Consider the following 15001-nt stretch of genomic DNA (forward strand, 5'->3'; position numbering starts at 1 on the left):
TCCACATGTGCTTTGTGGATTTGGAGAAGGCATTCGACTGTGTCCCTCGTGGTGGCCTGTGGAGGGTGCTCCGGGAGTATGGGGTCCGGGGTCCTTTGCTAAGGGCTGTCCGGTCCCTGTACGACCGAAGCAGGAGCTTGGTTCGCATTGCCGGCAGTAAGTCAGACTTCTTCCCGGTGCATGTTGGACTCCGGCAGGGCTGCCCTTTGTCGCCGGTTCTGTTCATAATTTTTATGGACAGAATTTCTAGGCGCAGCCAGGGGCCGGAGGGTGTCTGGTTTGGGAACAACACGATTTCGTCTCTGCTCTTTGCAGATGATGTTGTCGTGTTGGCCCCTTCAGACCAGGAACTTCAGCATGCACTAGGACGGTTTGCAGCCGAGTGTGAAGCGGCTGGGATGAGAATCAGCACCTCCAAATCCGAGGCCATGGTCCTCAGTCGGAAAAAGGTGGCTTGCCTACTTCAGGTTGGTGGAGAGTTCCTGCCTCAAGTGGAGGAGTTCAAGTATCTTGGGGTTTTGTTCACGAGTGAGGGAAGGATGGAACGGGAGATTGACAGACGGATCGGTGCAGCTTCTGCAGTAATGCGGTCGATGTACCGGTCTGTCGTGGTGAAGAAAGAGCTGAGCCGCAAGGCGAAGCTCTCGATTTACCGGTCAATCTACGTTCCTACTCTCACCTATGGTCATGAGCTTTGGGTCATGACCGAAAGGACAAGATCCCGGATACAGGCGACCGAAATGAGCTTTCTCCGCAGGGTGGCTGGGCGATCCCTTAGAGATAGGGTGAGAAGCTCGGTCACTCGGGAGGAGCTCAGAGTAGAGCCGCTGCTCCTCCACATCGAGAGGGGTCAGCTGAGGTGGCTCGGGCATCTGTTCCGGATGCCTCCTGGACGCCTTCCCGGGAAGGTGTTCCGGGCGCGTCCCACCGGGAGGAGACCCCGGGGAAGACCTAGGACACGCTGGAGAGACTATGTCTCCCGGCTGGCCTGGGAACGCCTCGGTCTCCCCCCGGAAGAGCTGGAGGAAGTGGCTAGGGAGAGGGAAGTCTGGGCATCTCTGCTTAGACTGCTGCCCCCGCGACCCGGCCCCGGATAAGCGGAAGAAGATGGATGGATGGATGGAAAGATTGCAATGCTTGTGTAACTTGTTGGAGTTTGGCTATGCAACCTTTCCATTTCATTGTAAGACATCGGCCAGGGTCAGAAAACCATTGTTTCATTGTGTTTATTTTGATATTATGTATACATGTATTGTTTATTGTTTGTGTTGTGTTTATGTACTGGTCAGGAGATGGCGCTGTAGTCCATATGTCATTTCCTATAAAAGGTGTAGAGTAAGAATGAGAAGTGTTGCACCTGTTACCAATCAAGGTAATGCCTGACATTGTTGGCTTGCTTGTGGAAGCTGAATAAAAAGATTAAGAATGGAGAATTACCTTGTCCTCATGCTTACCAGGATTTAATCATAACAGTTTGTATTTCTTTCCTTGTAAAATTGATGTTAATGTACCAACCATCAATGTTAATTGATGTTTTGAATTTTATTTTCATTTAAGTTTATTATTCATGTATGTGAACATCTACAGTAATTTCAATTCCCTATCATTATGAAATGGTTGAACCTTTGAGTAAACATTTTTTAATGTTGTCTGTTCGAGTTAGTTCTGGGGCCTCATTTATAACCGCTGCATCCGCAGAAAACAGGTCTTGAAAGAGGCGTACGCCACTTCTGACGCATAAGTTGTGATTAATAAAAACAAACTTAACGGGAAAATTTGCGCACCTGCACGCAAACACTGACCCATGCGTACAAACGTTTTGGAGACGGAGCAGTTTGGCGACACTGATGATGAGCTGGAATTAAAGGTGCCATGTGTATTGTCTGGCAAAAAAATCAAGTCATACTCCACATTCCATACCAGATGGGGGCAGTATACCTCCATAAAGTGAATTGGTCTACTCTAGAGTAACAGACGAGAAACGGCATAGTCTCTATGCTCCGCCCCTACCTTCACAACAACCCTAGAGCCATAGCCGAAGCCTAATAGAGGACGTTTTGCCTCCAGAGGAACATTGGGTGATGTCAAGTGATTTTGAAACATGACATCTTCAAGCTACTCCCCTTCACCTTTACCAGTGAATATGTTCATATTCGTTTTGTTCATATTACATTTTGAGTTGTATATACACATTGTTTGAATTAAATTAATTTGACAGACAGCATTGACACGAACACTGTTGAAAGATACAGTAGGCTACAAATGACCTGTTCGCGCCACAAATTGTTATCCGTCCTTAACGACCGAGTCATTGAATGTGAAACAGCGGCTGCTGTCATCAGCGAGCAGCAATATTCAGACAACGAGGGTTCAACGAGGTGACATCAGGTTCAAGTACGCCCACAAGCCGTGCGAGTTATTCGTGTATTGCAGGTTGGCTGGTGGTTATGTTGCCCGCATACCGCCTCCCATGGCCGAAACTGGTATTACGACACCTGTCGGGCCGTGGCTAGTAATGCTAATGCTAATTAAGGTTGATCTCTCTGCAGCACTATAACTTGACATTTTTTAATGACATCATCGCCCTTATTCTTCTCATTCTTTTGATGCGTGTAGCTCATTTTTTGGATATTTTTACCTCAATTTTTACACATGGCACCTTTAAATGTCTTTTTGGTCACTTTTAGACAGAAAATTATACATATACAGAAAGATAATAAAAATATAATTTCACTCAATTTCACAATTTAACTTAAATGACATCATTACTGAGAAGTAACTTCTTCTTCTTTTTTCAATAAATAAAAATATTTGTTATGGATGCAATGCTTTTAAAAAATTTTCCTCTGGCATGCTGTGTTTTAATGTTAACTAGAGATAATTGCTCATCATGATAATAGCAGATTGTCCGAGAAAATAGTTTCATGCAAATAATGCACAACAAGGTATATCTGTTTCCATTAATGATTTTTATGTAGAGAAAACAATACATACATTAACATACCAGGTCACACAGACAAAAAACATATAAAAAAAACTCAAATAAAAACATATTTGAAATAAAAATAATACTGAGAAAAACATATGATGTATGATCAAAACAATTTCAGGAATCAGAATGTGATCATTTCACGACACTTGCGTACACCACCTCATCCTCTTGTTTACCTCTCTGATAGAAAAAAAACACAATTTCAATTTGACAAATTATAAACTTTTGTTTTGATTTCTCACATACAGTACCTTAACTTCAAGTATCAGTTGCAGTTTATTTAAATATAAATGTTAATGCTACATTTTTGGTGGTCAACTTTTTTCTAGTTATTTTTTCATTACTTATGTTATAATCAGGCTACTTGTTTGATCGGGCGAGTAAAATTCTCTTTCAAAAATGAACTTGCCCTGGTCAAGCAGACAAGCATTATTGCCAAGTCCTTTAACACAGAAAAGCTACCTCTACAAGACAGGAAACTGCTGTGAATCTGCCAAAAAGTCACATGGTCTCACGAGTAATTATGAGTCACTGGTGATGTAATCCACCTCTATAGAGCAAAAATATGTCACATTGTACAATGCTGACATATAGTGTTGAATACAGATATCACATATACAATAATTATGAATTAACTTTTTTTTAAGTTAAATAATATTTAAAAAAAATATTAAATCCTTTCTTCTTCCAATTGCAACCCTGTATGACATCAGAAATATATGAAATATATCAGAAATATCACCTAACATAAAAAAAAAGGTCCCAAAAACATAGCTTTGAAAGTAATATCTCTATAAACACAAAACTAACTCAATAGAAATGAGGCAGAAAGACGTGTAACTGTTTTTTTTCTTACCGTTCTTTGTGCATTTCTTTTACTGAATGTCGGTTCAGCATAAGTTATCTCTGTTTCAGGGGCCTGGACTACTTTAACAGTGATGACAGATGTGTTAAATTCTGTTTCTTTATATATTTTTAAAATATATATTTTTTACAAATGTATTATTAACTGTACTTTAGTTACACTTGCCTTCTTGGTCTGTTTTTCTACATTTCCTGCAGACCCAGAACACTGCAACTGCAGCCGCGATCAACAGAGATCCAGCCGCAGCAGATATCAGCACTATGTGATTTGTAATGCCTGAAGAGAGACAGTTATAAGCGTAACTGTATCGGCCAGTCTTTCAAGGGCACCATATCATAAGGAATTACACTGCGTCCAATCACTGCTTACACACATGTAACAGAGTTAGAATAGTATTTAGTTTTATTGTGAATCCTCCTGAATTCAGCAGCAGTTATTCATTTCATGTTAAAATAGTGCCCTCATGTGGTTTGTTTGGGAGCTGCAGACAAAAATGTGTGGTTTGACGGAATATAGCTATAGTATCCAGCTGCAGACCCGCAGCACCACCAGTTTCAGAACCCCAGCGCCAGAACCGGAAGTAAGGGGCGGAGCTTACGTTCTAACACCAGCGCCAGAACCGGAAGTGAGGTGCTTACGTTCTAAACCGAGTAACGCGTTTTGGAGCGTAATTTGCTTAGACACGAAACGGTATGCTTTTATTACACACGAAACGTCATACTTTATACGTATGTTATAATGATACATTAAGGTACAGAAACATTGGGCTTCACCATATTTTTAATATCGTGGTCCGTTGTATGCATTTATTTTTACTATGGTTCTTTTTTTATAATAATTTTTACAATGTATTTACCTACATATTGTAAATACAGTTGTTATGATAACACATTTATTTCTATTTGTATATAGGACAGTTAAGCTGTCATTTGTAACTATACAAGAATATAGAAACTATTTAGCTATTTTAGTAAAATGTTCTTATTAAAGTGGTACTACAAGCAGGAGTATGTTGTTTGTGCACCACAAATTGACACTTACCAATCAGGTATTTCAAATAATTGTAAACTAGCATGAGAGAAAATGCCACAAACTATTGTAAAGTGACACATACCATTGTTAAAGTAATTATGAAAACTGTCACCAATCATTCAGAAGTGTGCTGGACCTTGACACTGGCTTTTCACAATGCAGAGTAGTGTACATCTGTAGATCCTATATTATAATGTGGATACAGCAAGTCAAATATTTGAACAAAACATTCGGGAATCTCCAGAAGGAATATATATCAAATTAATTTGTAGTTAGTAAGGGGTGGTGATGGCGCAATGGATAAGACACATGCCTTTGGTGTGAAAGACCCGGGTTCGAATCCACTGTGAGACACCAATGTGTCCCTGAGCAAGACACTTAACCCCTAGTTGCTCCAGAGGCGTGCGACCTCTGACATATATAGCAATTGTAAGTCGCTTTGGATAAAAGCGTCAGCTAAATGAATAAATGTAAATGTATTGTAGACTAATCCCCAATGTTTAGTCAATGGTAGCTTATAAAATGTATACACCTTTTTCAGTAAGCAGAGACAGAAAAGAGATGTAAATATGTAAGTTAAAGTAATGAATATTTAGAATAAAAAAGGAAAAATTACATAAAAGCAGATCATCATTCATTCAGCGCTGTGTTGTGGTTGCGCTGTGTCACGTGACAAGCAGTGACGCGTCACCTTGGAAACCATAAAGTGACAGATTCGAAATAACGGTCGCCTTGAAAAACTCACGCTGGGGGTCAATTAGAATATTTTAAACTTACGTGTGAAAGGGTTAACATTCTTCAAATTAGTGAAAATTCTGTCATCGTTTACATGCTTGTCTCATTGTAAATAACTCCGCCCCTCACTTCCGGTTCTGGCGCTGGGGTTCTGGCGCTGGGGTTCTGAAACTGGTGGTGCTGCGGGTCTGCAGCTGGATATATCTCGAATATAGCGTTAACACAGCAGTTGCTACGGGGAATGTGCGCCGCTGTTGGTACGTATATTCATGCTCCGTCTCATTTTGACGATATTTGTGTAATTATAACGCAAAATGACATAGCGATTTCAAGTATTTTTGTGATTTGGTTTAGCTAATGTCTAAATCATTTAATCCGAGTAGTAACATATATTTGATTAGTTATGGCCTTTTGTGAACTTCCGTCTGATAGTGCTCTCGTTAGCAAGGCCACGAGGTTGTTCATTTTATCTTATATTTTATTTTATTTAGATGTGTAATGTCTGCAGCGAAACACCACTGAGAGGATGTTTTATTTCACTTTTCAGGTATGTTTTTATATATATTTTTGTGTTTATTATTGCTTTTGCTTTTATTATTGCATCATGTTTCATACGAAATGTGGTCGTGTGTTGCGGTTCTACTATTGGTTCTATACTAATGTTGTGTAACACAGAGTTGCTACGGGGAATGTGCGCTGTTGATGTGTAATGTCTGGAGCGAAACACCACTGAGAGGATGTTTTATTTCACTTTTCAGTAAACACAGATCAACAGAAATGATGTGTCCTTGCATTTATTGGAGAATTGGGTCCACTGACTCCTGTTCATCGGAGTGCATGAGGGATATGTGAACGAATTGGTCAAATCCCAACGCAGAATACGATAGAGAGACCAGATCCAGTTACAGAAACGACAAGATCCGTCACATTGGTGCCGTGACCCGGATGGGAGTGAGGTTTAGGGGGGTGAGTGTAACGGAGGCCAGCCAGTAGTCGCTGTGCGAGTAAACCTCACTCCTCTAATCTCAATAGGCGCTCTAGCAACAGACACTAGGCTGCAGTCTTTAGCCTCCTTGTTAGAGTGCCTGACTCTCATGCCGGAGACCCAGGTTCGAGACCCGCACGGAGCGGGGTGAGTAGGACCCGGGTGGAGGGGTTACACACACACACCTGAACACGATCAACAGAGTAGCTCAATAAATAAACACAAATATCACTGACATACCTGTACAAGGCTGACAGAGTTGAGTGATGTCCAGATGTTTGGTCTGGTTTCTGATGGGATTGTTGATCACACAGCTGTATGTGTTTTTATCCTGACATTCCACCTCCAGAGGTAAAGAGAGACTGATGCTGAGATTATTAGACGCACTGATGTTGGACAATAAACTGTTTCCTTTGTGCCAGGAGAGAGTCACACGACTCACATTCACCGCTGAACACTCCAGCACACATTTAGAGACGGATGAACTTTCAGATGATGAAGAGCATTGTGAAGAGTTTCTGATGATGACAGGAACGGGGAGAAGAGCTGGAGATTTGAGGAACAAGAGAATTCAGAGTAAATAAAAAGCAAACGAGAATTTTCAGATTAATATTCTCAGTCAAAGCTTAGTCAACACACACACAGGAGGATAGATTACTAACACTTGTTTGTTCCTTAAATCTGATTCACTTAAATATACAGTAATCATTTTTCATTCTGTGGGTTCTTGTGACCAATATTGATCATGTCAAAATCAAATCCGGAAAGAACAGACACAGTTCTACTGCTGAACTTACCATAGACAGTAACTCTGAACGTTTTGAATACTCCTGTATGTCCACTGATGTCTAGTTTATAAAGTCCAGAGTCTGTGGTTCTGATGTTTGTGATGCGGAGGGATCCTGTCTTAATGTCCATCTGCCCTCTGTCTCTGAATCTCTCATCATGAACAGTATTAATATTGGCTGCTCTATTGATTTCACCGATGACAATATCTGGGTGTTCAACTCCAAACATCCACTCTATCACTGTATTATCTCCCTGTATGTCAGAAACATCAGCGTGTAGAGTGACAGAATCTCCCTCCATCACGGACAAAGTCTTCATTTCCTCAGTCTCAACCCCAAACACACCTGGAACACATCCGTACATAGACTTTATTATCCTTTCCACCACAAACTAAATGAGTTTCAGACTGAAAACACAGATAGACATGAATAACTAAAACAATTTATAAAAAAGTGCTAGTTAAAATTGCAAACACAAAATGCATCAAAAATCTTTGAAAACTTACCACCCAAATGCCACAACAACCAAAAACGCAGTAAAACTAAAGCGAGAATCATATTCTCATCTCCAGTTAAAGTGTCAGAAAGCTCAGACGCTGCTTTAGGCTGATCAACAGGATTTGACACCCTCTCGCGTGAACGCGCACAGGCGCTCTTTTTTTTTTTCTTTTTTTTTTCTGATCCCTGTTATTAAATCAGTAACGGAAAACAAACCTTAAATGCATTTATTTACATAATCTTACTAAGTCTGTTTGTACTTAAGAGGGAGCAGTTTTGTTTGTTTGTTAACAAAAAAACATTTTTTAAGTTAAGCTACTGCACATGGGTTTTGCTGTCCTTAAATGTAAATCACTATATCTTTACATTTTCAGTACGTTAATAGTTATTTTACTTACATTTTATCCAATATGACAATTAACATGACTGAAATATAGTTCATTATAATAAAAAGGACACTATAGGCCTAGCATTGCACAAATATAAGGGCAACTATTATAGTCAACTAACTTTAGAAATCTCTAATAGAACCAGTTTTATATGAAACCAGATCCTCCAATCTTGCTCTAATCTTATCTTAAAAATAGATGAACTACTTTTTTTTTACTCTTGTGGTGTAAATTATTTTGCTTGACTTTGACGTTTGACTGTTTTTTAAAGCAATATTATATGTTGATAGATTTATGTCTGTTTCAATGTAAAGCTGTTTTAGAGCAAAATGGATGTTAGACTGCATATAAACGGTGGACAAGATATTTTTACCCACAAACTACACATGCAAACCAACCACAAACATCTATCCATTTGTTCACCCAACAGAACAAACCACATTCATCACATGACGACCTGTGTGTGTGTGTGTGTGTGTGTGTGTGTGTGTGTGTGTGTGTGTGTGTGTGTGTGTGTGTGTGTGTGTGTGTGTGTGTGTGTGTGTGTGTGTGTGTGTGTGTGTGTGTGCTAGTATACTGACCCAAATACAGCTCACACCACAAGAGGTTTCTGTTTAACTCCGTGCACTTTTGTTTTAATATGTTACGGTTTATAATTCAGCTGTATCATATTCTTCATAAACTTGGCATCTGAATATTAGCATTAAAATGTATCAATGTATCAAGGTATCAAGTTGAGTTGACAAAACAATGATATTTTGACTTTTGATATTTTGATTTTGACAAAATGTATATTTTGAAAACTTTATAAGAATTGTTAATCAAGAAATAAGAATAATTCTTGATTCTTTTTTAATAGTATCCAGCTCTTCTATGCTTTATCTGGCTCTGAGCCACACCCACCAAAGCGCATACGACCAATCACAAGACAGCTTCAGTAAACCTCAACAGTGAACACAAACTGAAGCCCTGAAACTGAATATGTTCCAGCAAATGGCTTTAGCATGGACATAAATTTTCTTTGATAATACCACTCTCATGTGAAGTGTTTGTCTTTTGCAGTCAGAATGTGACTGCTTTTGACACGGTGTGTGAGTGTGCGTGCGTGTGCGTGAGTGTGTGTGTGTGTGTGTGTGTGTGTGTGTGTGTGTGTGTGTGTGTGATGACAAACACAATCAGCCAACAGTGTGGTTAGCCTATAAGTCTTTCATACGTGAATGTGACCACAGTCATATTTCCTATTTATGCTCATTAAACTTTTATCTTCTGTCTATAGAGAGCCAATATTACATATATTTTTTTATTAACCTTTTATTTGTTTAAAAGTTAACAATATATTTTTCTCAAAACTTTCTAAGGTTTGCATTCAAGGCTTTTCTTTTGCATTCACATCCGCCAACCCGTAGTAAAAAAAAAAAAAAAAAAAAAAAAATACACACACACATGGCATGTATGTGTGTAATATACATGTGGGGTAAGTTTCATAAAAAAGCAATATTTTGAACAAAAAGCTGAGAAATTAGGGCGGATTTAGCTACTGGAAATGTAAATGTGACACACCAAGAAATGGTTTCTTTCTTTCTGTTTCCGCTTGCTTATTCATGCATTATAACTTTACAAAATTGCACAAATCTCTATATACAAATATATCAAGTGCTGGATAAATTGGGTTGGTGGAGCTATCACTCATTATTGTGGACATTTTCAGTATGAGAAAGAATAAATGATAATACATTTTAATGAGTCATGGCCTCAGTAAAACTAATTAAACTAATTATACATTACCAATAAGGTTATGTGTCAGGAGGTTATGAATACAAAAAAAGCTAAATCTTAAACAAAGAGGCGCATTTATATCAGAAGTATTTGACGTTGTATAATAATAATGATGTAATATTCACCACTGGATGGCAGTATAAGGCACTTGAGAAACATTTGGTATGTTCATATATTTATTAACATGATATAATCTTATAGAGATCAAAATGTTGGAGTAATTGAGCTTGTTTTAAATGTCTCTCTTGTGCTCAGCAAGGCTGGATAATGTGAACAAAAATACAATAATATTGTGAAAAGTTATTACAATTTAGAAGAACTGTTTTCTATTTGAATGAATTTAAAATGTTATTTAATCCTGTGATGATAACAAAACTGATTTCTTTTGGATCATTACATCGGTCTTCAGTCTCACATGATCCTGTAGAAATTATTCAAGACAAGTACATCGAAAACACAATGACACCGTGAATGTTATTGATGTCAAATTAACAAATTAAAAACACATGACAAATAAAGGTGACTTGATGTGATATAACTTGAGACAGTGATATTAGTTTATAAAGTTTTAAATATGGATATTTTTCTAACAAATGCGCATCGCTTTGCTTCATAAGGCCTTTATTAACCCACTGGAGCCGTCTGGATTACTTTTATGATGGATGGATGCACTTTTTCGGAGCTTCAAAAACTATTCAATGCCCTTACAAAACTGGGAAGAGCCAGAATATTTATTTAATATAATTCTGATTGTGTTTGACTGAAAGAAGAAAGTCTAAAACACCTAGGATGGCTTGAGAGTTAGTCATTTATGGGATAATTTTCATTTTGGGTGAACTATTCTTTTAAGCACAATATTTTAAGTATGTTAAATCTAAGATAAATGGAGAGAGAAAAACATAACTCCCATCTTTTACTATAATAAACTAATTAACGCGATAAATATCACAGGTTCTGCTGGCTTGAATCTTTTATCCAATGCTGAACGAGTGATGGAGCAATCAGTATTAGCAACACTATCAGCTTAATGTTTCAGTTAAGAGTCTGCAAGGCTCTGAATAACTCATATTAATCACACTTTCGTGTAAATAATCATTGTTTGGGTTGAGTTTTGAGGTTGTTCAAGATCCATAACTTGAAGCTGCTGTAGGTCAGTCTCTTGAGGTCGCTGTGGGTGTTTGTAACTTCCCTCAGAAAAACCATTTGATAGGCCTACGAATACAAAAGAAATCAACAAAATCTCATTAAGAACAACTTAACCAACAAACCGGAAAGGAGTTGTTCATATTCATACATATAAAGTCAAGCTGCACATTTCATTGTAATAAGTTAAAAATCCAACTCACATATCACTCCAATGAAGAGAACAACACTGATCAGACCAAATATGAGAGTAACAATCTGCCACGATGTCTGCTCAGCTGTGTGATTATAGAAAATAAAGCAAGTTTTGATTTGTGCACTTGATGTTTGTGAAATCAGTATCATTAACTGACTGTCCATGACAATTTGTAGTTAAAGTCAGTGTTGAAAATCAAGTTTTTAATGTTGTTTTTATGTCTATGTGGTGTTTTTAATATGCTTTAAGACGAACCATGTGCAAATTCATCAGTCAATTCATCATTGATGAGGATTTTCTCCTTAAAACATCAGTGAAAAAAGGCGGTTTGTAATCTACGGTATTTCTGACGTCACAAACTTGTCACGAGGCGGGCGGGCTTTAGCATATCAAGTCTCAAGAGACGCCAGGTTATCCCGGTATAATTTTCTGTTGATATGAAAAATTGGGTACATTTAGCAATATAGCGGGTGAATTATGTATATGATGCACATTATGAATGAATGAATGATGTTATGATGAACTATGCCGTTCTCCACTGAGGTTCTGAGTTGTTGTCATGTGATTGTGAGGTGGGGCTCATTTGCATATTCATGTTGCACATATACTAAACAAAGCATATGTGTAGGAGTTACATTCAAGATGAAGAAATTTTTTCACGGGGGTGCGGAGAATTTAAATTGTAATTTTGGTTATCAATGATGAGTTAAGGGATACAATTGTTTAAACTTTAAAGACACACACAGTTTACTTTTGTAATAAATTATTTTAATAATAACAATGATTGGTAAATAAAATATAGATAATGAGATGACAATGAATAACAATAATGAAACTAATGAAATACTGAATAAAAACACAAATTTAATTACACCTGTGTTATATTTATGGCTAGTGTGTGAGATATTTTTACATATTAGTGTATAGACACAGGTAAATACCTGACTGACAGAGTTGAGTGATGTCCAGATGTGTGGTCTGGTTGCTGATGGGATTGTTGACCACACAGCTGTATGTGTTTTTATCCTGATATTCCACCTCCAGAGGTAAAGAGAGACTGATGCTGAGATCAGACGCACTGATGTTGGACAATAAACTGTTTCCTTTGTACCAGGAGAGAGTCACACGACTCACATTCACCGCTGAACACTCCAGCACACATTTAGAGACGGATGAACTTTCAGAAGATGAAGAGCATTGTGAAGAGTTTCTGATGATGACAGGAACGGGGAGAAGAGCTGGAGATTTGAGGAACAAGAGAAATCAGAGTAAAGAAAAAGCAAACGAGAATTTTCAGATTAATATTCTCAGTCAAAGCTTAGTCAACACACACAGGAGGATAGATTACTAACACTTGTTTGTTCCTTAAATCTGATTCACTTAAATATACAGTAATCATTTGTAATTCTGTGGGTTATTGTGACAAATATTGATCATGTCAAAATCAAATCTGGAAAGAACAGACACAGTTCTACTGCTGAACTTACCATAGACAGTAACTCTGAACGTTTTGACTACTACTGTATGTCCACTGATGTCTAGTTTATAAAGTCCAGAGTCTGTGGTTCTGATGTTTGTGATGCGGAGGGATCCTGTCTTAATGTCCATCTGCCCTCTGTCTCTGAATCTCTCATCATGAACAGTATTAATATTGGCTGCTCTATTGATTTCACCGATGACAATATCTGGGTGTTCAGCTCCAAACATCCACTCTATCACTGCATTATCTCCCTGTATGTCAGAAACATCAGTGTGTAGAGTGACAGAATCTCCCTCCATCACGGACAAAGTCTTCATTTCCTCAGTCTCAACCCCAAACACACCTGGAACACATCCGTACATAGACTTTATTCTCCTTTCCACCACAAACTAAATGAGTGTTTCAGACTGAAAACACAGATAGACGTGAATAACTAAAACAAACTATTTATAAAAAAGTGCTAGTTAAATGTTCGTCCATATTGCAAACACAGAATGCATAAAAAATCTTTGAATACTTACCGCCCAAATGCCACAACAACCAAAAACGCAGTAAAACTAAAGCGAGAATCATATTCTCATCTCCAGTAGATAAAGTGTCAGAAAGCTCAGACGCTGCTTTAGGCTGATCAACAGGATTTGACACGCTCTCGCGTGAACGCGCATAGGCGCGATTTTTTTTTTTTTCTTTTTTTTTTTTTTTACTGATCCCTGTTATAACGGAAAACAAACCTTAAATTAATTTATTTACATAATCTTACTAAGTCTGTTTGTACTTAAGAGGGAGCAGTTTTGTTTGTTTGTTAACAAAAAAATATTTTTTTAAGTTAGGCTACTGCACATGGGTTTTGCTGTCCTTAAATGTAAATCACTATATCTTTACATTTTCAGTACGTTAATAGTTATTTTACTTACATTTTATGCAATATGACAATTAACATGTACATAGTCATTGCCCATATGGAATAACCTCGGGTCAGGTCAGGTTGTGTTTTAGTTAATGGCTTTTGACTTTCTCCTTTGCAGGACTAACCAATAACTTTCCTGTTGCCAGCCCTGAAATATCATTTGACTGAAATATAGTTCATTATAATAAAAAGGACACTAGGCCTAGGATTGCACAAATATAAGGGCAACTATTATAGTCAACTAACTTTAGAAATCTCTAATAGAACCAGTTTCATAAACCAGATCCTCCAATCTTGCTCTAATCTTATCTTAAAAATAGATGAGCTACTTTTTTTTTATTCTTGTGGTGTAAATTATTTTGCTTGACTTTTGACGTTTGACTGTTTTTTAAAGCAATATTATATGTTGATAGATTTATGTCTGTTTCAATGTAAAGCTGTTTTAGAGCAAAATGGATGTTAGACTGCATATAAACGGTGGACAAGATATTTTTACCCACAAACTACACATGCAAACCAACCAACATTTGTTCACCCAACAGAACAAACCACATTCATCACATGACGTGTGTGTGTGTGTGTGTGTGTGTGTGTGTGTGTGTGTGTGTGTGTGTGTGTGTGTGTGTGTGTGTGTGTGTGTGTGTGTGTGTGTGTGTGTGCTAGTATACTGACCCAAATACAGCTCACACCACAAGAGGTTTATGTTTGACTCCGTGCACTTTTGTTTTAATATGTTACGGTTTATAATTCAGCTGTATCATATTTTTCATAAACTTGGCATCTGAATATTAGCATTAAAATGTATCAAGGTATCAAGTTGAGTTGACAAAACAATGATATTTTGACTTTTGATATTTTGATTTTGACAAAATGTATATTTTGAAAACTTTATAAGAATTGTTAATCAAGAAATAAGAATAATTCTTGATTCTTCTTTTATAGTATCCAGCTCTTCTATGCTTGATCTGGCTCTGAGCCACACCCACCAGAGCGCATACGACCAATCACAAGACAGCTTCAGTAAACCTCAACAGTGAACACAAACTTAAGCACTAAAACTGAATATGATCCAGCAAATGGCTTTAGCATGGACATAAACTTTCTTTGATAATACCACTCTTATGTGAAGTGTTTGTCTTTTGCAGTCACGGTGTGTGTGTGTGTGTGTGTGTGTGTGTGTGTGTGTGTGTGTGTGTGTGTGTGTGTGTGTGTGTG

The 15001-nt window shown here is 37.7% G+C and overlaps 2 protein-coding genes across 2 annotated transcripts; both read right to left on the reverse strand.

Moving 5' to 3' along the window:
- Window positions 1–3797: 3797 nt before the first annotated feature.
- LOC306988312 (natural killer cell receptor 2B4-like) lies at window positions 3798–7963 on the reverse strand (the record flags this gene model as incomplete). The annotated part of the gene is made up of 5 exons (XM_079593202.1): window positions 7904–7963; window positions 7407–7742; window positions 6850–7155; window positions 4023–4133; window positions 3798–3916 (listed from the first exon to the last, which is right to left on the reverse strand). The coding sequence occupies exons 1-5, from the start codon at window positions 7953–7955 to the stop codon at window positions 3798–3800; spliced, it is 924 nt and encodes a 307-aa protein (XP_079449328.1). The 5' UTR covers window positions 7956–7963.
- A 1851-nt stretch (window positions 7964–9814) lies between these two features.
- LOC306988313 (natural killer cell receptor 2B4-like) lies at window positions 9815–13518 on the reverse strand. Its single transcript, XM_079593203.1, has 5 exons — window positions 13401–13518; window positions 12887–13222; window positions 12341–12637; window positions 11407–11481; window positions 9815–11272 (listed from the first exon to the last, which is right to left on the reverse strand). Exons 1-5 carry the CDS (start codon window positions 13450–13452, stop codon window positions 11133–11135), a joined length of 900 nt encoding a protein of 299 aa, XP_079449329.1. The 5' UTR covers window positions 13453–13518; the 3' UTR covers window positions 9815–11132.
- Window positions 13519–15001: the final 1483 nt, after the last annotated feature.

Source organism: Phoxinus phoxinus (assembly GCF_949152265.1).
Source record: "Phoxinus phoxinus genome assembly, chromosome: 20".
In the NCBI taxonomy this organism is placed as follows: domain Eukaryota; kingdom Metazoa; phylum Chordata; class Actinopteri; order Cypriniformes; family Leuciscidae; genus Phoxinus; species Phoxinus phoxinus.